A 25,132-nucleotide genomic window follows, 5' to 3' on the forward strand; every position below is an offset into this window, starting at 1 on the left:
ACACCCCTGCCCCGGGCCGCCGTGGTGCCCGCTGCCGCGGGTCTTCTCCAGGCACTTGCCGCCCTCGGTCCCCGCAGCAACCCCGTCCCCGGCTCCGATCCCGGAGCGCCGCGCGCCCGCCAGCCGCCCGCCGCGCACTCCAACTCCGGCTCCGTCTGCGGCTCGTCCGCGTTGCCGGCTTCTAGCCTCCCGCCGGAGCCTCGCTGACCCCCCCGCCAGCCCGCCGCCCTCCCCGCGCCATGGCTGGGGCCCCGGGCCCGGCCGCCCACCGCCCGCCGCCCCTGGCGCCCCACGGTCTCAGCTGATCCTGAATTGACCGGGGGCGAGTGGCGGGGCTGGAGGTCCCCTCGGTTTCTGGCTTCGGGGGACGCGTCGCCCCCGCGTCTCTAACCTGGACGACCCCCCGCTGCCCCAAGTCCATGCCCAGGTAGGTGGGGGTGGGGGGAGGAAGGGAAAGGGAGGGCTCAGGTCCGATGCCAATTTCTTGGCGCGTCGGTTCTTTCTTTATTGAGGCATTTATTTATTTCTGGGACTGGTCCCTCCACCCGCGCGTGCCCATCAGGTCGGCCCCCCAGCCCCTGCCTTCAGGGCAGGTGCCTTGGGAGGGAGGACGGGAAACTTTGACCGGTCTCTTCTCCAAGGCCACGAAAGTTCTCTCCATGCCAATGCTGAAGCCAGCTGAGCCAGCTCTGCAGAAATTTATTCAACAAGTCAGGATGCCGGCGGGGCCCAGGCTGTCTGTCTGTCCGCTGCCCTGGCTGCTGCGGCTCTGCGGCCAGCCGGACCAGAGCGGTGCCGGTGCCGGTGACCAGGGGGCTGAGCTGGAACGTTAGGGAAGGGAGAGTGGCGGCAGGGGATTGAATGGGGGAATCCCAGGCAACGTTTAACTTTCCCGGAGGCCCAGATGGCGGTGGACCCTTCCCTAGTCGGAACCCCAGGGGGTGCCCACGGTCTCACTGCGTGAAGCCAGGCCAGGGTCAAAGCTGGGACTCCAGGGGGTAAAAGAATCCTCAGAAGGTTGGGACTGGTTATATAATGAGTGTTTATGATGATTGGGCTTTATTTGTTTACTGGGTGGTGTGTGGGGGGGACACGGGGGGGCAAGAGGCCTTGGCAGGGGGAGGGAAGGCCTCCTGGGTGGGGGGAGGTGGTCCTGATACCTGGAGGAGGGGGCTCTTGGAGGAGCCCATGCAGAAGCATCAGTCAGCTGCTCTGCTGTGTCTTTCTTCCCCCTCAGGGTCCTGGGGCCTCCTGAACTGGGGGTAAGAGTGGCTGTGCGGAGACCCCGAGCTGTGTTCTGGCCCTGGGCGTCTGCGTGTGTGTGTGTGTGTGTGTGTGTGTGTGTGTGTGTGTATGAGAGAGAGAGAGAGAGAGAGAGAGAGAGCGGCTGCTTGCGTCTGTGCCTGTGTGGGGTGATGGGGTCTGACACGCCGTGTGAGGAGCGTCCTAGGGGCCCGAGCACTGAGGTTGGCCTGAGCAGGGAGCCTGTCTGTCCTTCTGTCTCCGAGCGCCTGGGAGAGGCACACAGGGGACACTGGCGTACTAGGGGTGGGAGCTGTGAAGACGGAGGTGTGGGGCTACAGGCTTTGCCCTGTGGAAAAGGGTCTGGCTGAGGAGTTGGGGCCGCCATCTTCAGGCCCTGGCCACGTCTGGGGTCACCTCTTGGATCCAGGTCTTCCTTCAGCCCCGAGGACTGGCTCTGAACGCTCCTGTCCACCCTTCAGGACAAACTTTCCATTCAGGCTCCAGGATGGGGCTGGGATGGGGACTGGGTACGAGGTGTAGAGCCCTCCCTGTCCCCTTCCCACCTCCACCATCCACACTGAGCCAGAGGGAAGGGATGCCAGTGGGTGACAGGGCAGGGTGACACTGAATGGGGACCAGTTCTGGGGCTGCAGTGGGGGGAGGGAGGGAAAAGAGAACAGCACAACGGGGTGTGGGGTGTGGGAACAGGCTCCCTTCCTGGCTGCTCAGAGCTGCCCAGACCCGCCCCTGGGGGCCATGATGGCCAGCTTGGGGGAGGTCCTTTGTCCCTTTCCCCATCTTCCTATTCCACGCACCTCTGAGAGGACATCTTCCAGCTCACCAGGAGGCACCAAGCAGCCATTCCCCTTCCCTGTTCCTGACTCCCCTTGACCTTGGGTGGGGAGGTGGGGGTGGATGTTGCGGGGAGAACCCCTCCTCTCCTACCTTCTGTCACTAGCTCCAGACCGCCTGGCCCTCGTGAGCTCGCAGCCAGGCTGGAAGCAGTTTCAGGGACCGGCGTTGCTGCAGCCTTTGTGGTCCTGGACCCAGATCCACACCCTGAATCCACGGGGCCACCTCACACTCCCCTTCCCAGTCTCCACCATGAACCCCTGGGGGCTCCCCTGGGCTTCAGCCCTCTTAGGAGAGTGTTTCTGACCAACACTCTGTCCCTCCCCCACCCTCAAGGGACTCTACCCCCAGCAGCTTCTGAGCCCCCCCCCCCCCCCCCCCCCCCCCCCCCCCCCCCCGTCCAGGAAAGAAACAGGTCCTTGTGGGGCTCTTTGATCCCCTCTGTCTCTCCTTCAGCTACTTTGTTCTCTGAGTGCCCCTCCCCCCAGGGCATCTGAAAAGGGAACGATGGGCCAGGTACTGCATAGGGAATGCAGGGGTCCAGGGAGACCCCCAGGGGCTGCAGGGCCCTCCTCTCCCCTCCTTCCCTCTCTCCCCCTCCCCTCCTCTTCCTTTCTTGTCTTCCCTCCCGCCTCTGCTCCTTTCTGACCCTTCTCTCCCATCTGTTCTTTTCTGCAGAAGGTTTCCTTCCTACTCATTCCCAGGACGTGCCCTCAACCCTCATGCCCCCAGGGGTTCGGGCCTGGGCTGGGGACTCAGAGACGGCCCAGGGAGCTGTGGGTGTGCAGTCTGTGGGTGCATGCTCTGGGATCTGTGGTCTCTGGGTCTCTGTGAATGTGTGGGGTCTGTCGGCTTCAAGGCCCATGAGGCCTTGGATCTGCAAGTCTGTGGGTTTATGCAGCTGCGAACCTGTGGAAGTGTGGTTTCACGGATCTGCGGGCCCACAGGTCTCTGGGCCCGTGGGTCCTGATATTGGGGAAGATGTGGGCTGAGCCTCTCCCCCTCACAGCTGCCGGTATAAGAAAGGAAGAAAAAAAATCTGATTTCCTGATTTCCATTTCTCTCTTTCTCTCTTATATTTATTAAGCACCTACTATGTGCCAAGCCCCGTATGGTCACTGGGGGACATTGCAGTGAACAGAAAGGAACAGACAACATCGGCCTGGAGTTTCTGTACCTCTCAGAGGGGCCTGCGGCCTCCCTGTGCCAGGTGCCTTGCAGGCATGTGGCCACAGGGCCTGGTGTCCTCTTGTGCTCTCGGAGGGGAGACCTGGGCCGTGTTCGATACGTGGGGGTGCAGGTCATGGAAGGTGTCAAAAGCACAAGGTATTTGAATACCCTTGAGCACGTGCTGGGAGCTTCTGGGACTCCCTGAACAGGAGAGGACGAGTAGGAAGTGGTTTCTCCAGGGCGGAGACCACAGTCTTTGGGCTGGAGGTTGGCAAGGACCTGGCCCTGCCTCTCAAGCCATCTGCCTTTACCTTGAGGCCCTACCTCTGCCAGCTCCCACCGCCCCGTACCCTGGCCAGGGCTCTCTCACTGATGGTGTGTTTCTAGAAGAGCATCAGGGTTTTCCCTCTCCTCACCGCTGACCACTGGCCTCGATGGGCAGCGGGGGCCACATTCCACTCTCAATTGGTCCAAACACTTAGGTCTCCTCCCCGATCACTCAGCTCTTGTTCTGGCTGGAGAGGCGTGAGCAAGCCCATGACCGTGAGCACAGCCTGCGGGAGCATCAGCTTCGTGTAAATCGGGAGAATACCTTCTACCTTACAGGATTTTTGTCAGGCTTAGATGTGTCTCTACGGGACCCAGCACAGGGCCGGTACAGGAAGGCTGTTTTCCTCTCTGTAAGGTACTTTCCAAATCCTTTCCAGCTCGCTCTCCTCGTCAGATAGACAGAGGGCCATGTGTGCGCTTTGTACAAGAGGACGTACAGCTCGGTGAGACCGTGCGACTCAGTGAGGGTGGAGCTGGGACTTGAGCCTGGGCCCTGGGACTCCTGGTCCAGTGCTCTTTCTTCTAGAACACCCTCCCCCGCAATCGGGGACCATATTCACCCTGATTTGTTAGCTGAAGGAAGACCCAAGGCCGAAATTACTGCGGGGGGAGTAAAACTGATCAGCAGGGTTGCCTGCTGGGACATGTTCAAACACACTGACGGGAACTCAGACACAGTTGCACTGGCTGGCACTTGTCATAAGGCTGAGAGCTGACAGATGACAATGCCTGGTGACAGACACATGGACAGGTACCCACGTGTTCTGGAACCTCACAAGCACCCAGCATTTCCTCAAGGGCGTCTGGACACCTACTGCTTTCCAAGCCCTCCCGGACCTGCACCCCCAGGCAGCAAACACAGCTCGGCTCTCCCATCCGAGCGGTGGGCGGGAGGGCAGGCTGTAACCTCCTGTCCACAGCCTGCCCTCTCACTGGTGACCTGGCTTCGGGCCTCCCAGATCCAAATCCCAGTTCTTTCACCAAGTGCTTCTTGACCTTGGGAAAGTTCCTTAACTTCTCTGTGCCTCAGTTTCCTCACCTATAAAGTGGAGAGAGTAAACATGCTTACTTTACCGGGTGGTAGTGAGGTGCCTGGCACATAGAAAATGCTCTACAGAGGAGGTCTGTGACTCTTTTTGGCCATCGTGGGAGGGGCTGCTAATCCAATTCATTGATCACTGCAAAGCCTGGAGGGCTAGCTGTTGATTTTGGTGACAGACCAAGTTAACGGCAAGCTGGGGGCAGGCTCAGCTGGCCAGACCAGAGCAAGTTTTGTGTCCGGTCGTGCACTTCGGGGCCAAACTGCAGTCATTCATCTGTAGGCTAGAGGAGCCTTGTCTTTGCTGCAGCACTCTGAAGAAGATCTGAGGGGGCCAGTGGACCATGCGCCCCACAGGGGCTGTGGTCCGACTGGGTTGCCAGCCAGGCTGTGGGGCTCCCAGGCTGCATCAAGAGGCCCCCCTGCAGGATCAGGCAGGTGACTTGTTGGCTCTGCTCTGGGTGACTTGGTGCAAATCTGGTCCAGCCCTTGTGGAGGAAAAGAGGCAAACTTGAATGTGACTGGGGATGGGGTCCCAGAGAGCCAATGATCTGGAAATTGTCACCCAAGGATGGATGAGGAAGCTGGTGACAAGCGGCCTGGAGCCCACGAGGCTCGGGGGTGGGCGGGCTGTCGTCAGGCATCTGCGGGGCTGTCATGCGGAAGAGGGAGCAGACGGAGGGTGCCAGGGGCTCCGGGAAGCTGGCTGGAGGATTCTGGGAGGCAGGTTTCCTGCAGCCTCCTAAGACTTTTCTACAGGCCAGCAGGTCAGCGCCTGCATTGGAGTGTGTGTGAGTGGGTGATGGGTGTGTGAGTGTGTGAGTCTGTGTGTGTACCTCCGTGAGTAGGTGTCTGTGAGTGTGATAGTGTGTGAGATGTGTGTAATAGAGTACATGTGTGTCTGTGTGATTGTGAGTGTGTGTTGTGTGGGTGCCATGCGTGTGACGTTAGTGTGTGTGGTGACGGGCCAGGCCACTTTGGGGCCCTGTCTTTTCAGAATTCCCTGTGTGAAGACTCTGCGCTCCTGGGACACCTGTGTTCCGGGGTCCTGGAAGCCCATGGCTGATGGTGCTCACATGCGGGACACCCTCAGGGGGCTCCCTGTCACTGGCCTGGTCGGCGTCTGGTGTGTGGTCAGATCTTCACATGTGTTGTCCAGTTCATTGTCCCAGCAGCCCAGTGACGAGCAGTTGCTACCCTCATTGTCTAGACAGGGTCGCCAAGGGCCCCTGCCCGGCTGAGTTGCGTGCCATGGTGGGTTGAAGCACCACACCGTGGAGTCTAGGTTATTGTAGTTAATGTCTTGGGCTTCTGAGGTTCTGGGTGATTCTAAGGTAGAAGAATTTTGAGATTCCTGGATTCTAGTATTCTCAGAATGAATTTTTTGCTTGTTCTTCTAGCTGTGACGTTAGCTGATGTGTGGCTGTTGACAAAGGGACAAACAAGTTGCCTGCCTGTGTGTGCCTGGGAACACACACACACACACACACGGGGCTCCGGGGTGACCAGCTGGGCTCCAGGTCTGTCCCCACCGGGACTCCGGGCTGTGCGCACAGAGGCCTCCCTGCACTGCGCTCTGGGCCTTTGGAGCACCAGATGGAAGATCCTGGGAAGCAGGCGTCCCATGGACTCTGGACCACTTGGGGGGTTGTTGCCCACACGGGGGTCTTGGCAAACTGGCAGCTATCACTGCACTGCCTGGTGACTCAGCTGGGAGGGAAGACCTGGTGCCAGGACCCCCGTTCCTGTTCTAGAGTGGTGCCTGTAACGGTTCAGTGCTTGGGCTCAGAAGTGGCAGACCTACACAGGGACCCAGCCTCTTCCCTATACGGTGTGGGTGACTTTGAGCGCTGTGGTGCTTCCCTGAGCCACAGCCTCCTTCCCTGTAGAGTGGGATAAGCATGGTCTGTGCACTAGGGGGCTGTGGTGGGGATTGACATACACAATGCAGGGAAAGCCCTTTGTCCTTTGCCTGCCACAGTCAGGTGTTGAGCTTCCATGATGCTGTAATGATAGTGGTGATGGTGGTGATGGTGGTGATGGTGGTGTTGGAGGTGGTGGTGATGGTGGTGGTGTTGGAGATGGTGGTGATTTTGGTGTTGGAGGTGGTGGTGATGGTGATGGTGGAGGTGGTGGAGGTGGTGGTGGTGGTGATGGTGGTGTTGGTGATGGTGGTGATGGTGTTGGTGATGGTGTTGGTGGTGATGGTGGAGGCGGTGGTGATGGTGGAGGTGGTGATGGTGGTGATGGTGGTGATGGTGGTGTTGGTGATGGTGGTGATGGTGTTGGTGATGGTGGTGTTGGAGGTGGTGTTGGAGGTGGTGATGGTGGTGTTGGAGGTGGTGGTGATGGTGGAGGTGGTGGTGGTGGTGTTGGAGGTGATGGTGATGGTAGTGTTGGAGGTGGTGGTGGTGATGGTGGTGTTGGAGGTGGTGGTGATGGTAGTGGTGGAGGTGGTGGTGGAGGTGGTGATGATGGTGGTGGTGATGACGATGATGGTAATGATGGCAGAGAGAGGGCTTGGGTGGCCCCTGGGGATGGCTGAGCTGGTTCCATGAATGCTTGGACATCCACCTTCATGGGTCCTGGAGAGCCTTCGCACCTACATCATGTACTCACGAGGGCCTATGAGGTAGGCAAGAGGAGAGCTGAGCTTTACAGAGAGCAAAGCTGAGACTCCAGGAGGCTGATGGAGTCAGGGGTGGGCATGTGTTCCAGTACCTGTGGGTCCTGCTCTGCCCCACTTGCTGCGCATGGAGGCCGGTCGAGTCACCATACCATTGCCTGGTGGGCTCTCCCAGGAGCATCCCGAGGAAGGATGCAGGAATGTGGAGGCAGCTCTGCCTCGGGGGACAGAAAGACCTTAGTTTGAATCCACCAGTGCTGCCACTTAATGCAAGTCCTCTGGATTCTGTGAGGCTCCATCTGCAGACAGTTTGGAGCCCAGGTGGGCCCAGTTGCCAGCCCCCCAAAAGCTTCCAGCCATAGGTATGTGGGCAGCGGGGGACAGGAGCTGGGCTATAGGCACAGGACAGAGGGATTGGGAATGGGGAGCAGATCAAAGTATTGAGGTCTGTGTGGTCACTGGGAACAGGTCAGAGGGTGGAGGCCGGCTGGTCACTGGGGAGTAGCCTGGGGATGGTATCCTTGGCAGCTGTGGTCACTAGTAACTCCACAGTGAGGGGGAAGAGGTGAGAGGACAGAGGACAGCAATGCAGTGTGACAGCTTTAAACAGGGGCTGAGCAGAGGGGGTGATCATGTGTGGTCCCAGAGGCCACAGTGGTTCTTCCCAACTATGTGGGTGCAGGAAGGGCTTTGGCGGTGCTGGGTGTGGTGGCTTTGGACAGATACAAGGCCTGGCTCCTCTGCCTCTAAAACTGATCTCGAGTTTGCCTCTTCTTCCCACCCCCACCAGCATCCCAGGCCAGGCCAGTGTGTATTTCCAGCCTACTCTGGCCCTCATGCTCCACCCCTGGGCCTCTAGCCACTCTCCCTCACCCCTCAGAGGGGTGGCTGAAAGGCACTGACCTGAGCTCCCCACTCTTTACATAAGTGCCCTTCCATGGCTTCCTGTTGCACTTGGACTAAAACCCAAGCTTCTTCCATGGCCTGGCCACGGGCCCTGCCAAACTCTCCACTCTCATCCAGGCTCAGCCACGCTGGCCTGGTTTCTGCTCCTTCACGGCACGGAGCTTATTCCAGCTTCCCGGCCTTTGCATGTGCTCTTCCTTCTATGTGGAGCGCTCTTTCCACAGGTCCCCGTGATGATGCCTTCCGATTCTTGTTGTTTTACCTTAAATATCTCTCTTTAGAGAGGGCAAGGTGGTTTCTCCCCATCTGCCTTTCTCCCTTGTTTTTTTTCCAGCACTTAAAAAAAAAGGTTTTATTTATTTATTTTTAGAGGAGAGGAAGGGACGGGGAAAGGTGCTGGTGTGACTCAATCCACTGAGCTACACCAGCCAGGTCTACTTGCCATTAATTTATTCAACAAATATTTATTGAGCACCTAGTGTGTTCCAGGCAATGGGGGTACAGCAGTGAAGAAAACAGACTACCGTCCCTGCTCTCTTGCAGCCCTTTTTCAGGTGAGGAGACAGACACTAAATCATAAAGATGTAAATACATAAATTACACGGCATGTTTGGTAGTGATAAGAGCTCTGGGAACCCAGGGAGAGAGAGAAGTTCCTTGATTTGTGTCTTTTTCCCTTGCTGAAGTGTCAGCATTGTGAATAAGGGCTGGTGCCAAGTCTGGCTCATTCATCAGCATAGCCCCAGAGCCTGCACGGTGTCTGCACATAGTAGGTGCTCAAGAAATATTGTTGGACAAATGAATGGATCTTCAGGGCCTGGGAGAACAGGGTGTGGGCAATGAAGGAGAGAGCGCTCCAGGGATGGGCCTGGAGGAGACAGCCGGCGTCTCTCTGGGACCTGAGAGGGTCCAGTTTGGCTGGAGCGAGGGCCCAGTGGGCTCCGAGGCTGTCACAGTGGTGGGCAGACCCAGAGCCACCCCAGGGAGGAAGTTTTTCAGCCCAGGGCTTGACACGTGGCAGGCGAGGTGCCTGGGAGCTTATGTAAGGCCTGTGGCTGTGTTTCTGGAACCAAGAGCAAAGCCCTGGGCTTGAGAGGAAACTCTGCCTCCCTGACCAACTGGGAGAAGTGGCAGGAGGTGCCAACTCCCGCCTGTTGCCCCCGGGAGCCGGGGAAACGTCCAAATGCATCAGCTCTGGGCAGCTCAGCAGACAGCTTAGCAGCCGCAGGTAGCAGCCAGGGGGAGGGGGTGCCAGGGATTTGTGCCTCCACTCCTCCAACTACCACCTCCCCGCCTGGTACTGTTTGGGTTCTTGAGTTCACAAGAACCCCGTGTACAAGGATTCGGGGATTGGAGGCCTCTTGGAGGAGGTGGTGAGGGGCAGGCCCTGAAAAGTGCTGTTCTTCCCTCTACGACATTGTCCGGTGGTCGAGGGGGACGACCAAGGCCATGGTCAGTCGTCACTGAGTCTGGAAGTTTGGTGCTGGGATTCTGGCCTCTAAAGAGGCCCCACTATGTGAACTGGGCACGCCATTCCTTTCTCTGGGCCTCAGTTTCTCCATCTGCTCAAAGGGCTTGCATAACCCTGCGGGGGTTGTTGGGAGCATCAGACGAGACCAGGATTGGATGTGCCGCTGAGATCGAGTCGGGACCGGCTGCATGCCTTGCAGGGCCCAAGTGCAAAAAGAAAATGTGGGGCCCCCGCATCAAAAATCACCGTTTCAGGTTGGTGATAGTAGAGCGTTAATGCAAGCACAGGCCCTTCTGAGGGCCGGACACCCAGGAGCCTGGCCCTGATGGAGGTCTGTCTCCGCCGTGACCTGGTTGCTCTGTCCCTTCTCTGGGCCTCCGTTTCTCCACCTGTGAAGCAAAGAGGTTGGTGAGGAAGGTCCCTGGGTTCTCAGCCTGGCGAGGCCGTAGGTGGTGGGTCCCTGAGCTGCAAGGCAAGTCTCCGCTCCATCGTCTTCAGGGAAGCCTGTCCTGATTTCCTCTCTGCTGGCCCAGGTCCCCCGGCTTCTGGTCCCACAACACCCCAACTTCTCCTTGTAACACGCATCATCCTGGCAGTAATGTCTGTCTGTACAGTAACTTTCTCTCCTTTCCTGTAAATTTTCTTGACCTTTGATGATGCAGTAAACACACAAGCCTAGTCTTATTAAAAAACACACACACACACACACGTAATATCACAACTGCACTCTAGGAAGGTTTTATTCTCCCCACTCTTTATCTCCCCAAACTGAGGTTCGGCAAGGCTGACCAGCCTGGACTGACCAGGGTCACCCGGCCTGGGAGTGGGCTTCAACTCATGGGTTTCTGGGCCCGCGGTTCCTTCCTGATCCTCAAGGCCGGAGTGAGGGCCAGAGGCCCACAGGCCCGAGGCTGGGCTGTCCCCTTTCCGGGGAAGCTGGCTGGGGAGCGTGAGCCAGGCCTGCCTCCGCCATGGGTCACCTCTTCTTCTCTCCTAGGCTCTCTGCTGCCCGCTGACATGGCTGAGAGCTCCTCTCTGCCCTCCTCTTCTGCCGCGGCCCTGGCCCCTGAGCCAGGGGTCACAGAGCAGCCGGGCCCCCGGAGCGCCCCGCCCTCCCCGCCAGGCCTGGAGGAGCCCCCGGATGGAGCCGATCCAGACGTGCCTCACCCGGACCTGGCACCCGTTGCCTTCTTCTGTCTGCGCCAGACCACCAGCCCCCGGAACTGGTGCATCAAGATGGTGTGCAACCCATATCCTTCCTGTGGCCGTGGCTGGTCGGGCCCCCGTGGGGTGTGCTCCCTGATGGCGCCTGGTCTCCTGCACCTGCCTCTGCTTAGAAGGCCCGAGGCCGCTGGGCCTTGCTGGTAGGAGCGAGCTCAGTGGTGGGTCTGGGGGCTGTCGGGGGCCTGGAGGTTGGACGAATGGAGACCTGGGGATCTGCTGATGTGAACATTCTGGAGGTTGTCAGCAGAGGTTGGTCCAGTGTCTGGCTGGCTAGGAGGGTGCTCAGGGGCGAACCCCAGCACTGAGCTGGAACTGAGGACAAGAGTCATGTTAGACCCTGGCCCATGGCCCAGCGCCCAGTGACTGAGCCACTGGATGGGTGGGGCCCACAGGGCAATGGGAGCTGAGACATGGACCTGTGGGCCCAGGCCGAGGCCCCTGCTCCTGCCACACAGGGTGAGGCTCCCCCGCCCAATTCTCCTGGTCGGGCCTCTGTGTGGGGCCCTCGGCAGGAGGAGCAGCCCCTCACACACCCTTCTGTCTTCCCTGTTCCTTCTAGTCTGCTCATGCCGCCCTCTGCTTAAGACCCTCCACCATCTCCGATTGCCCTGGACAGCAAAGTCCTCACCTGGCCCAGCAGGCCCTGTGTGCCTGCGCCCAGGCTCACCTCCCACCCCTCTGCATCCTCTGTGCTCCTGCAGGCCCCTCACTGCTTTTCCCATTGTCTGAAATGCTCTTCCCTTCTCTCTTCACTGGGGCAAATTCTTGGTTGCATCCTCCAAATCACAGCCCATGTGTCTCCTCCTCAGGGCAGCCCTCGGGGACCCCCGCTCAGCCACTCTGTTGTCGCTCTCCAGTTGTGGGATTCTCAATCCAACATTTGCCTCCTGTGGAGGTGCCCCCAGGTGACCAGGGTGTGGACCACCCTCGTCACGTTCACTGCTGGACCTCAGCGCCCAGCAACGGAGCACACCAGGGACTCCTTCAGTATTTGCTGGGTGCTCTGTGGCAACGTCTGAGCTGAGTCTCTGGCACTGAATGGTGTCAGGTGGAGAGGGCAGCAGGGACAGGAGCACAGCAGGGGCAGAGGCCTGGGGAGTGAGGGCCTGAGGGGAGTGTGGTGTGGTTTGCATGGAGCAGGAGGAGCAGAGTGGAAAGATGAGGCTGGCTCCAGGGCCAGGTGAGGAGCTGGCCCGCGTCCTGATGGCCATGGGGACCTGGCAGAGTATAAAGTAGGTGCGCGACGTGGCGAGATCCATGTTTGAGGAGGACCCCCGAGCTGCGCTGTGAACATGGATCCCAGGTGTGGGCCTGTGGCTGGGGGCGGCTGAGGAGGAGGCTTTGGGACCCAGGTGTGGTAGCCTTATGGTTTTTGGGGCCCACCAAGCAGGACAGAGACCTTGCCAGTGCTTGAGGTCACACAGCACAAGGCTTGAGCCCATCCTTGGAGGCCTGGGGTGCCCTGATGCAGGCAGGGTGGAGAGGTAGGAGGCCCATGCGAAGCCCACGTCTGTTGGCCTCCCTGCTGTGTCGGGCCTCGAGGTGGCGAGGGGCCCCAGACCCCACATCTGGGAAACAACAGGGTCTCTGCGTGAGTGGGTGGAGGGCAGAGCTGGGGTTAACCGCTGGGTGGGGGACAAAAACCTTGATGTTCATTCTGGGGCACAGCTCAGGGGGCCTTGGGCACCGTGTGAGGGTCCCTCAGCAACTTGGTTCGCCTGACACCTGCCCTGGGACTCCGAAGGATGGGGAAGCAGAGCTGGCCTACCCTGAGGAGCCCCTGGGGGTGGGGGTACACGCATTACCCATGGGAGCAGTTTTAGTATGGGATGTGGGGAAACCACAGGGACCTGCGTTGTGTGAACTGGGGGTCAGCCAGGTCAGAGAGGGGGCCCTCCAGGAAGAGAAAGCTGGCTGGGGGCAGGGCAACTGTGCAACCACGTCTCAGGGACCTGGCCTCGGTGGGCCACAGGGGTGGTTCTGGCTCTGCCACTCAGGTGCTGTGTGACTTTGGGAAAGACACTCTACCTGTCTGAGCCTTGCAAGGTTTAGATGGTCAGAGTCGTGGCCCAGATGGCTGTGGCCCGGGGTCTGACCCAGCTCGCCCCTCACCACCCCTTTGGCTTCCACCCCGAGGGCGAGGGCGTGTGAGAGCCTGGGGTCGGGGAAAACGGTGGGGAGGGGAGGGATGGGGATTCCAGGTGGAGCTAGGCTTGGTCCTCACCTCTCTTGGGGAGAGCTGGGTCCTAGTGTGTACAGCCCAACGGGGAAGGGGGTGGGGCTGAATTCAGCTCCCTCTTGAGGAGGGACGCCCCAGCACTGGGACCTGCTCGGAGCACCGGAGCACTGTGAGGCTCCCCAGGCCCCACAGCCAGAGGCTGCTGAGGCTGGAGTGAGGGGCGGAGGTCTCGGCTTGAAGTGGCCGCCTAACTGCCGGGCTGCCTTCTGGACCAGAGATCCGGTGACTCCGGCATGGAGCAGCCTCTGAAGTGTCAAGTTCTGGCACTCTCAGACTCCAGGCTTCTGTGATTCAAAGACGGTCAAGTTCTGTGTCCAGGATGTGTCTGACCGCAGTGGTGTGTGTGTGGGAGTGGGAGGGCCCACGCTGCTGGGCCCCCGTGAGTACGAAGCGGCAGTGTGAAGATTTCAGAGCCCGAGTCGGGTCTCAGGAGAGAGGCCAGGGTGGGTTTCTGCAGACGCAGGCCCAGGAGGCCTTGGTGTCCACAGGGGGCTGCTATAGCAGAGACTTGATCGTGTGGTGCCCAGGCTGGGTTTTAGGGGTTGGGGTGTGTGGTTTTGGGTGTCTGATCAGAAGCCTAGGGCTCTAGGGTTCTTCCCTGAGAAGGAACCCCCCTCCCCTCCTTTTCCCTGAGAGGGGGCCCAGGGAAGGGACAGTGCTTCGCCCAGCGCTCCGCAGTGGGGGCCCTGGCAGCATTTTGGGGGTGGTCTTGCTCTGTGGCCCGGCTGTCTTGTGTGTCACAGGACACTGGGCAATTCAGTAGGCAGTGTTCTCCTGTCATTGTGACGACCACCAACGATGCCTTCACCTTCCCAGGCCCTGCAGAATGCCGCTCCTCATCAAGAACCCAAAGCAGCGTGGGATGGGTGGTGTCAGGGTCGGGCTCGCGGGAGCACCCTTGTGACCGGCAGGCCCAGGGCAGTGTGGGAGGTCTGGCCCAGACAGGCTGTCCTGAGCACTGGTGTCTCTGGTGCCGAGGGGCCTGGCTCAGAGCCCGCTGCGCTTTGAAGCTTGGTGCTCCCTGACTCAACGCCTCCTCCAGCCCAGAGCTGGGCCCTGAGTCACCACCTGACTCACCGGAGACCCAGAGACTGCTGGGACCCTCCCTGAGTGGGCGAGCAGGTTCACTCACCCACACGCCAGCAGTACTTTCTGCCTGGCCTGGGCCCGGAGCATGCGCTGTCAGCTGGGGTTCAGCCGGGAGGGCTCTGGCCGCCGTCTGACTCATGGGAGGTGGTGCATGGCGTGTGGGCCTGAGTTAGACAGACCCGGGCACGGTGTGTGGCCGTGTTCCTAACCTGCCCGAGCCCCAGTTCCCCCACTTGTCAGACGGGTGGTTTTCCCACTGCACAGGACGGCAGCGAAGACCAAGGCCGTTGCATAAGGAACATGGGAAAATGCAGCCGTGCAGACGAGAAAAGCTGCCACACCTGCGGTTATCCTTCGTATTACTTGTGTCCCAAAGGTGAACAGGGCCCTGGCGTGTGGCTGAGCAAAGTCTCTGCTCGTGGAGATTCAGTGAGCCGTTGGACATCAAGTTTTCACATAGAACATAGCGCGTTTGGAGCACGCAGCTTCCGGGGAAAGCAGAGCCGATCTCCGTTACTTAGGTGAATTCGTGCCGGTTTGGCTGCTCGCAGCCGTGCCCACTCCTGCGCAGCCATTTCTGGTCCAGCCCAGCGTCCTCCAGCAGGGCGCCCGCAGCAGGACTCATCAGGTGGAAGCCTATTTCCCCCTAGAGCAGACATCAAGAGCCTTTCTGAGTGTGAGCGGCTGCCGTGGGAGAAAGGCCAGTGGTGTGTGCTCACTCTGGTCTCTGCTCCCTGAGTCCAGTGTTCTTGTCTCTGTGATGGGACAGTTTAAGAGGTTAGAGGTGACCCCTGTAAAGCACCCAGTGGTGTGTCCAGTGCATAGAAGGTGCTCAGGAATGATAGCCAGGAGAGCCGGCTCTCCTTGTGCCGACTTCTTTGCCTGCGTCATCATCTCTCATCCTTACAGCCGCCCCTCAGCAGGTAGCCGTGTTTTACACATGAGGCGAGGGAGGCTCAGAGAGGTTGAGTAACTTCTTCCCAGGGCTGGGAGGAAGGCGACTGTTTCTCTGCATCCCCAGTCTCCGCTCTCATCCAGGATGCTGCTGCCCTCAGCGGAGCCTGGGTCCTCCACTTACCATGTGGCAGGGAGGTTTGCCTAGAAGTTCCAGGCAGCTGAGTAAGGGTCTCCCTGGGTTCCAGCATCTATGTTCGGCAGCCACCTCACTGTGGCCTGCCTGGGTGCCCCCCCTCCCTTGAGGATGTTGCAGCCCCCTCTCTCCTAGCATACTTAGGGTTGCTTGCTGCCTCCAGCTCCAGCAGGGGCTGAGCCAGCACTTCCGCTGCTGGCGAACCATCCACGCTCGGTGGGAAGCCAGTTGGCTCTGAAGGTTGCATCTCTGCTGGGCAGGGGCAGGGCGCCTGCCTGGGTGAAGGGGGGCAGGAGGTGCCAGCTGCCACTGACTTTGGACAAGTCCCTCTAGCCCTCAGTCTCCCTGTCTGGGACAGGAGAGGTGGACAGTGAGGTTGGGAAGGGGAGGACTCAGAGGTGGCCCAGCGACTGCGACTTGGTTGCTGTGTGAGTGACGGCCTGCTCCTGGCTTCTTGGCCAAGGGATCTTGGACAAGTCTCTTGACTTTGCTGAGCCTCTGTTTGCTCATCTGTGAAGTGGGGGTCATAGTGAGAATCCAGGTTGGGAATGTCAAGGGGTCAAGGGAGAATCCAGGCCAAGTATTGACCAGACAAACTTGAGTGCTGAGTGGCAGCTGTATGTACACTGGGGCTCATGGTGGAGCTGGCAGGCGCCACTTGGGGCGACCCTGGCTGCACTGCAGGAGGTGCCCTCACTCTGGACAAGGGTCCCGAAGGGCCAGTGGCCAGCTGGGCCTCATGTCCTTGCTGGTGGTCTGAGAGGTCTGGCCTGCTCCGGTAACCTCTGCCGGCGACCGCTCAGTCCTGCGGCACCAGACGGGCCTTGGGCCACTGGGTAAAGGCCTCTGGGACCTTTCTGAGGGCTCCTGACTATCAGGAAGTTCTTCCCTAGTCTAACCTCCATCCTTCCTGTCCCGAGCCCTTTCCCTGTGGTGTGGCCATTGGGTTGAGTTCTCCCATCTCTTCCTGTATAAACAGGTCGCTTCCCGGATCTTACTCCCCCTGCCCTACGTGACAACTGGCGTCACTCTCTGTCCCTTCCCCTGTACCGTGGACAGAGCACCTGGACAGAAGCCCAAAGCTGTGTGACTTTGGGTGATCTCTTCTCCCCTGGACCCCCTCTTCCTCCTGACAGACATGCCTTAGCCCTCAGGAGGTTGGGGGGCCCCTCTCTGTGCCCCGCCTTCCTGCCTGCTTTCTTTTCTTGCTTATTCTCTCTTCTCTCAGAGGCCTTCAGTGGCTCTCTGTCCCCCCCAGGTTAGTCTCCCCTCTCCGGGATCCGAGGTCCTCCAGGCTGCAAGCCAGGTGTCCTCCAACTGCCGTTCTGCTTTTTTTTTTTTTTTTCCTGTGCTCTGTTCTGAAGCCCAGACACGCTGTTGATGGGTCCTGGGGTCCCCCAATTCCCTGCCTTAGCTTCTGCTGAGTCTGCCCTCGCCCACCATGCCCTGTCCCTGTACCTCTAGGGCTCCAACTCCTGCCAGCCCCCCAGGCTCAGCTTCCTGCCACCACCTACAGGAAGTTTTCCTGGGTTCCAGCTTTTTCTCTCTAGAATCCCATAGCTCTTTATCAGCTCCCCCATCCTACAAGCTTCCTTCTGCCTCAGGGGAGTTGCTGCTTGATCTCTTCCACCAGGCGGGAGGAGGGCCCAGAGGGCAGCACCTTCTCACTCACCATGTGTCTCTAACAGGCAGCACAGGCCCTGCACAGACCGGCTTGGGCATCACTCTCCAGTCTCCATGGTACCTTCCCACCTGCTGTGACCTCTCACACCTCTCAGCATCTCCTGTGAAGTGGGCAGGCCCCGGAGTGTGCTAACTCCCCACTGTGCAGCTGGGGAGACAGGCCCAGGAAAGGGGCATGACTTGCCCAAGGTCACACGTTGAGTAGTCAGCAAAAAGCCAGGATGGACTGGAATCTAGGACACCAGACTCCCCGGCCAGTGCTGCGCCCACCTAGACTGCTGTGGCTGGGGAGGGGGTTCTTTGGGGGAGGCTGTCCCCTCCTCCTTCAGCCCTGGCCTAATGGGAACACCCAGACAGGCAGCAAGTATGGCTGGGAGAAGCAACACATGCCTGGGAAATTGTCCGTTTCCCTCCATCTGGTGTAGAGAAGATTGTTTTTCTCCAAAGTAAAAGTCAGCATCAAGCTGTGTGCTGGGTATGCTCGTGGTGCAGAGTGGATGCCACACTATCATTGGTCAGCAGGGTGGCCGGACGGCCAGTCAGAGGAGGAGCATGGCTGGGCCAGCGAGAGCCTGACCCACAGAGCGACCTCAGGAACCCTCGAGTGCAGAGTTCCGTGTAAGGACAGCTGCAGGTGCAGAAGCTGCCCCTGACACACCTGGGGGCACGGTGAAGCTTTGCTGGAGGAGGGGCACGTGGCCTGGGTCTTGCTGCGTGAGTAGCAGTTTTCCAGGAGCCCAGTGCAGGGATGGTATCTAGGCAGGGGGAATAGTGTAGAGAACAGAGGAGTTCGGGGTGGCTGGAACAGTGTGGGAAGCTGGAGAGCGGGGTGTGGAATGCCAAGTGAAGCTTGCACTTGATTTTGTGGTAGCTGGGAGGTCACTGGTGGGTGTCCAGTGGGGATGGGGACCGAAAAACTTCATTTATTAGAATGGTTGCCGCTAGGACAGAAAGGAGGGTGCTGGAGGGATAGAGACTGAGGTCTGGAGACCAGGCAGGAGGCTCCTGCAATAGATATTTATTGATTGATTGTTTCATTCATTCATTCAACAAGTGTTTATGGAAGCCAGCCACGTGTTGGACGCCGTTCTTGACTTGTGTTGAGACAGCCTGGTCAAGGTCCCTGAGCTGAGCTGAGTTACCAGGGACTCTGATAGCGGTCTGGAGTGTGGGCTGTGTGTGGAAGGACATTTAGTGCATTTAGATTCTGGAAGGCAAAGGGGAGGACTGCGCTGGGGAGGGCACTGGCGTTTGCTAAGGACGTACGATGCGCTGGGTGCAGTTCATGCCAGCTCTAGAGGTTACCCGCTAGACAGATGAGGCCCAGCTGAGGACAGATGAGGTGAAGTGCTCGTCCAGGCCACCCAGCCTGGTGGTGACTGGCTGACGGAGCGAGGCTTGGCCAGAGCCCGGGCCTGCGCAGCCCCGTGAACCCTGCCAGGAAGTCTCGTAATTGATATAGAACAGAGAATTAGGAAGAGGGCTGGCTGGCTAATGAGGAGTTCGCCCCCCCTGAGGCATTTAAAACATGATTGGATTTTTATTGTCCATCGGGCCGGGCCCTGGCTTCCGTGTCAGAAGCCAGCTTTGACCTGCTGCCTGCCTGGGACCGCCTCACCATCCTGTTGGGAGAAAAACTGCCTCATTTGTGTCCCTCGGAGGGAAATCAAATATGTCTTTTTAATCAGCCAGAATGTCTTCCTGCTGACCTTCCTCCAGCTCTCCTTGGGGCGGCTTCCACGTTCCGTGCCCGTCTGCCCTGCGGAGCTCTGCTCGGCTCCTCTGGTTTCCCTCTGCTCTCCCCAAGCTCAGTCCTGACGCTGGTGCACACTGCTGTGTGACACTGAGCACATGACTTGGCCTCTCTGGGCACTGGTTTCCATCTAGACTGGAAAACAGGAGGAGAAGGCTTGGCTGACTGTGAGGTGCATTGTGAATGGGGGACTTGGGGTACCAGGGTGGGGGGAGGGGACAGGGGTGGAGGTGGACGGAGCAGTGTGCCAAGGGCTGTGCCTGGCTCCTCCAGGAGAGAGGAAGGGAAGGCTCCCATCCATCCATCCATCCATCCATCCATCCATCCATCCATCATCTGTGTTTCCAGCTCTTCTCCATTCATCTACAGAACCCTTACATTCATGCATTTATCCACCCAGCTTCCCAACCGTCCGCCCAAGAACACTGACACAAAGGTTTTGAGTGCCAAGCCAAGGAGTTTGGAAACTCTCTGGGAGGCATGGGGGGTGGGGCACAGAAAGCTTTTGGCTTTGGAGGAGCCCTCTGGCTGCCGTGTGGAGGATGTGTCCTAGGAGGCCAGGCTGGAGGTGGAGGCTGTAGAGAGAGACTTGTGCGTGGGAGAGCGCTGCCTGCCAGGGGCAGTGGGGGTGCTGAGGAATGCATGGAGAGATTTAGGTGGTGAGCTGGATAGGTCTCTGCGGTGGATGCGGGGACAAGGGAGAGGGAGGCTGGAGGTTCTAGTCGGACAGCTTCCAGGATGGCCGGTGGTTGGGGGTTTATTCATGTGTGGGAAGTGCGGGGGGAAAGTTGGGTGGTCTGGGGAGAACATGACATACCCACTCTGGACGTGATGCATTTGAGGCTCTCAGGGCTGTCCCAGGGCAGTGTCTGGGGGGCCTGCTGCCCTGCAGTGAGTCAGCCCAGGGGTGGTCGTTGGGAGTGGGTATAGGGTCAGGGACAGGTGAGCGGAGACTGGGGACTGGGGAGCCTGGGAAGGGCCAGTACTTAACAGGACGGAGCCCACAAAGTAGGACAGTCTGCCCAGGGCCTTGCAGTTTCCCTGGGGCTGAAGGGGGGAGAGAGGTTCTGGAACAAAGGTCTTAAGTCGGGGTTCGGTTCGTGAACCTGGGTGTTTTTCACTGACCTCTGACGGAAGTTTGGCATTTCCTTCTATTGCGAATGGAGGTGACAAACCACAGAGGGGTCAGTGGCAGTGGCCGGGACTGTCAGCAGCAGCAGTCCTGACTTTGCCGTGCCACGTCCTGGTGGTTGTACGCTCTCCGAATGTCACCGCAGTTGTCACTGCCTCGCGGTCACGCAGCGCCAGGCCCACCACTGGCTCTGGTTAGTCTCCGAGTTGCCAGTGAAGTATGTTCTCTATCACAAATTTGCTTTTTTAATAAAATATTTTGACAACTATTTTAACAAACTGGCTTCCTCCCTTTCTAATCTTAAGCATTAAAAAAATGTATATACTTCAAAACATTATTCTGAGGAGGGCTCGTGAGCTTCCCCGGGGCGCGGGGGGACGGTGCACAGGGAAGTCTGAGAAGTGCTTTGGAGGGGCGGGTGGGCGGGCCGGCCCGAGGCTGCTGGCCTGGTGGGCCCTGGGGGAGGGCTGTCACGCGTAGTCACAAGTGCAGGGGCAGCCAGGGGTGCCGGGGGTGCCGGGGGTGCCGGGGGTGGGGGACAGGCCCTCAGGAGGCTGAGGGAGAAGGTCATGGCTCTCCATCCGTGCCCCCAGCCTCACTCGGTCTCCACCGAGTGTGCATTCGCGGTTCCCGGAAGGCCAGGCTCATGGCTTCTTCACTTGAGGTTCCCAGGGCCATTGTAGGCCTCACCCAGCGAGGGGTGCTGAAGAAATCCCTCCTTAGCCTCCTCGATGCCTCCAAGTGACAGGGATCTCATTCCCTCCTGAGGCTGTGATGTCCCTGAGCGTCTGCTCCAGAGGGGGTTCCGGGCGGAAAGGGGTGGAAACACTCCACCCTTGGAGAGCACAGCCTGGGTGGGGGTGAGAGGCCAGGATAGACCGCTCTTGCTTTACAGCTGCTGTAAGGGGGGACGTCCAAGGTGCTGTGGGGGCCCAGGGGAGCCATCTGCACCCCCTGCCTAGGATGCCAGCAGGCTTCCCTGCAGGCACACCTTCTCTGTGGGTTGGCTCCTGAGGCCAGCTGAGCCCCCAGGCAGTGGGACCCCGGCCCTTCCCTTCGGCAGTGGCTGAAGCAGGGGTGTCTAGAGCGTCTTCTTGGCTGGAGCTGCCTTCCCAGGGACCATCTGCCCGGGTTTTCTTCTATGCTGGCAGCCCTTTTTCCCTCGTCCCCGCCTCCCCCACTCCGGCTGTCCGCTCTGGGCACTGTGGCCTGCTGGACATCTGGGAATCAGAGACTTAGGCCAACTGCAATTAGTTCTCAAGTTATGGGGACGGGAGGAAGTGGAGTTGGGGGCAGGGACAAGGAAGGAAGGGAAAGCTCACTCCCCCGTCCCCTCCCTGGAGAGATCTCAGCCCACGAAGGCTCCACAGCTTAGAAGCAGGCCCAGCAGCCTGGGCAGGGCTGTGTGGCATGTGGGGAGCTCACGTAAGTGGAGGTGGGGAGGCTTAGGATCCTCTGCCCAGCAGCTCTGTCCCAACTTTATGAAACAACTTTCTGTCCCAACTTGGCCACTGTGTCCCCTTGGGCAAGTCCTGTCGTCTCTGGTCATCTCTGGACCTTCATTTTTCACACCTCTCAAGTGGGTATGATAATGACGGCCTGCCTGTCTCCCAAGGCTGCTGTGGGCAGGAGTGGAATGCATCCTTTAACAAATGGAAGACAGGTGTGGGGTTCAAATCCCGGCTCTGTCCCGCAGCAGCTGTGGCCTTGGGCAAATTTGTGAAACAAGGATGACACCCCTCCCTTGCAAGGGCTGGTGACAGTGGGCGCCCCAGCAGGTACTTGTGTTTTTTTAAAATTTTCGCCATTTTTATTGTTCCTCATAGCAGCTGCATTTCATTATTTCTTGTGGCACTTTTTATTGAGATCAAACATGCATGTGGTAGAGTCCTCAAATCTTAATGTGCAGCTCAAGGCATCTTTTCATATAAACACACTCCTGTGACCCCACTCAGACCAGGAAGGAGGTCTTAACCCTGGAAGCTTCCTGCCCCCACCCCCAGTGGCTACTCCCCCACAGAGAGCGCTGCTCAGACCTCCTTCATGTGGCTGAACTGTGCCTGGTTTCTTCCTCCCTTCCTTCCCTTCCTTCCCTTCCTTCCCTTCCTTCCCTTCCTTCCCTTCCTTCCCTTCCTTCCCTTCCTCCCCCCTGTATGCACCCTGAGACCTAATCTGCAATCTAGGCATGTGCCCTGACTGGGAATTGAACCTACAGCCTTTCAGTTTATGGGATGCCCAACCAACTGAGCCACACTGGCCAGGGCTGATTTCTCACTTTCTGTACTTGGGTTTCTACACTCTTAGCTCTTCAGTGCCATCACGCGGTTGCAGGTATTGATAGTTTGCTGCGTACTATTGCATCTGGTGGGTGGACCACAAGGTTTCTCAGCCTTGGCACTGTTGACATTGCGGCTGGGTAATTCTTTGGGGGAGTGTGCACTGCAGGATGTTAGGCAGCACCCTCGTTTTCTGCTTGTTAGGTGCCAGTGCCCTGCCTCCCCAGGCCATGTCTGGAGTGCAGTCCCGGAGGTCAAATCACCCCCAGCTGAGACCTGCCACCAACTCTTTCTTCTGTTGTTGGCGCTTCAGTTGTTGGCTGGTTGGGGCTGTTATGAATAATAGTGCCTTTCGGTGGACTTTCGTCAGCATTTCTCTGGGGTGTGGACCCAGGAGTGGCACTGCTGGGTCCCAGCACGGGCCTCTGTTTACTTTAACAGATGTTGCCAAGAAGCTTTCCAGTGGTCATTGCTCCCAAAGATAAGTTGAATGAATGAATGAGTGAATGGATATCCTCTTAAAGCCCAGGGCCTGAAGCATAGCTGACATTCAATGCCGTAGCTACTGTTACCTGCTGTGCAGGCAGCACAGCCTCCCATCACAGTGGAGCTGGGACGGGGCACGCTCCGGGAACCTCCAGGGCAGGGCGAGCCTGGTTTGTCTCGGTGCACTGATGTGGTAGGAGCTGTGTGATGTCTGCGGACCTGGCCCTAGGGGAGCACAGAGCTGGACCAAGAACTGGGGTCGGGGACCTGTGAAGGTCCAAGGACTGTGCTCCCATCCTGGGAGCCACTGGGGGCCCAGCAGGAAGGGACCCCCAAAGAGAGGCTGGCCCAGCTTCCCCATGTCCCTGGTTCAGAAGAATGCAGCCCCCAGCCTCCATTCTCCACTTAATTTGTGTAGACAACCGAGGCCCACCCTGGGAAATGGATTAGATTTTGGATTTAACAAAAATAAAAACAAACTTGGCTGTCCCAGACAATCTAGCACTCTCACCCCCACCCACCCTTCCAGAGCCCCCCAATTACAGAAACCACGGCTGTCAGCTGGGCCTACAGGATGGAGGGCAGTGGTTGCCATGGTAACTGTGCAGGCCTCTGACTTCGGTTCCTGGAGAGGAGGCTGCCCTGGGGGACCTGCTTGGGTGTCAGACACTGCCCCTTTATTTGGTCTTTCCTCTCCCTGGGAAGTGGCAGGTTTGAGGGGACCCCTGGTATGGTGCCTACCCTGGTGACTGTGGCCTCCCAATTCATATTCCAACTGTCTCAAGACTCAGCAGCCTGGACATGGAGCTCAGCTTCTTACTGGGGATCTTGAGAGCAGCACCCCTCCCACTATCTCCTGCAGACCGGCCCTTCCTTCCCAGCCAAGGGCAGGGGTGGAACAGCCCCCTTCTTGACCCCTCAGGCCCGGACAGATGGGCTGATCCTGAGCTCACGCTGACCCAGGCCTGCGTGGGCGGAGACAGTGTGGGCGAGGAGGGAAAAGCAAGTATTCCACTGAACACGTGCCAGTCCCGGGTCCCTCATATTCTAGGCCCTGTGCCTGGGGTCCATAGGCACGTGGCCGGGAACATGGGGTTTGGGGTCAGCAAGAGGCCAGTTCAAATCCTGCCCCTGCCACGTACCAGCTGTATGAACCTGGGCGGCTGTGTGTGACTGGAGCCCTGGAACCAGCTCTCAGTGCCTCAGTTTCCTTATCTGTAAAATGGGGGTGACAGTAGCACCTGCCAGGTTTAGGGAACTTTGTTTACGTTCTGGGGTGACTCCACATTGCCAGGCCTGAACAGACTGAGTTTTCTGAAAGGCTGAGTGAAGATTCGGCACGCTGCGAGGCAGACATCCGTCCAAGGGGCTGGGGTAGCATCTCTGATTTCTACTCGAGGTCCTGTTAAGTAATCAGCCGGCAATGCCAGCACTCAGTCCTCTGCTGGTGAGGTGTCTTTTCCCCCCCAAAGGACAAAGACGAGAGTCCCTGGACCCTGTTACAGGGGAAGCTGGCAATGAGAGGGTCTGGCTCTGCACACAGGTGCGGCTGCAGGGCCCTCTGTTTGGGGGCTCTGGGCTCCCTGCCCCAGGTGTGTGCTGTGAGGTATAAATGAGATAATACATGCAGTTTGATTAGAAAGCTCCTTTGCCCAAAACGGTCAAGGCCACTTGAGAAATGTTTGCCATCGCTGCCATTTTCACTGTTGTTAATCCTGTGCCTGGTACACAGCAGGTGCTCAATACATGCTCATGATCACTGCTGGGCTCCTTGGCCCCAGTTCTGAGGACCTGTGAACCGTGAGCAGAGCAGAGGGAACTGGGTGGGGATGCGGTTGGGGCCTTGGTCACAAGGCCGGGAGGTGGGGCTGAGCCAGGGGTGTGGGTGGGGGTGGAATGAGGTGGGGGCTCACAGCAGCCCCAGGGCCGCTGTGGTTGTTTTTCTCCCCCAGCCAGGTGGGTGTTTGGGAAGGCTTCGCTGCCAAGGGTACTATCGATTGGGTTGCCATGGATGCGTTTCCCCACCTGCGTTCCTCCGAGGCGCCTGTGCTGCCCCTCAGGGGTCTCACCAGCCTCAAATGACCAAGTGTGGCTATTCCGAGCAGCCGGCACACCTGTGGAGCCTGGGCGTTTGGGGAAACGTGGGGTTTCAGGACCCCCGTGGGTGGGGAGGCTGTTGTCTGAGGTCACTTCCCTTCGGGCTCGCTATGTCTTGGAGGGCTCTCTGCCTCTGTTCCCCACCTGTGCAATGGGCGGTTGGACCAGATGCTTTGTGAGGACCTTGGTAGGATTGTTTTGTGACAAGGTCACCCTGACGGAAGTGGAGGTCGAAGCGATGAAGGAAGAAGGTGGCAGGGTCCCACTTGCAGGGCCTCAGATGCCAGGCTGGGGGCTTTGAGCCTTGCTGTGAGAGGCAGTGGGGAGTCATTGAAGACGCCCTGCCCTCATGGAGTGGGCACTCAAACCCCTACCTTCCCTGGTACCCAGAAACCCTGTACTGCGCCCTTGGGGCCTCCGTCCT

General features: G+C 58.8%; 1 protein-coding gene across 1 annotated transcript in view; it reads left to right on the plus strand.

Annotated features, from left to right (window-relative positions):
• Positions 1–10,656: 10,656 nt before the first annotated feature.
• Positions 10,657–25,132, plus strand: part of CACNA1I (calcium voltage-gated channel subunit alpha1 I) — a 90,668-nt gene continuing 76,192 nt past the window's right edge. The window contains exon 1 of the mRNA XM_053920584.1: positions 10,657–10,889. Coding sequence (XP_053776559.1) covers positions 10,657–10,889 — 233 coding nt within the window. The remainder of the gene's footprint in view (positions 10,890–25,132) is intronic.

This window comes from Desmodus rotundus, chromosome 3 (genome assembly GCF_022682495.2).
Source record: "Desmodus rotundus isolate HL8 chromosome 3, HLdesRot8A.1, whole genome shotgun sequence".
Lineage (NCBI taxonomy): Eukaryota > Metazoa > Chordata > Mammalia > Chiroptera > Phyllostomidae > Desmodus > Desmodus rotundus.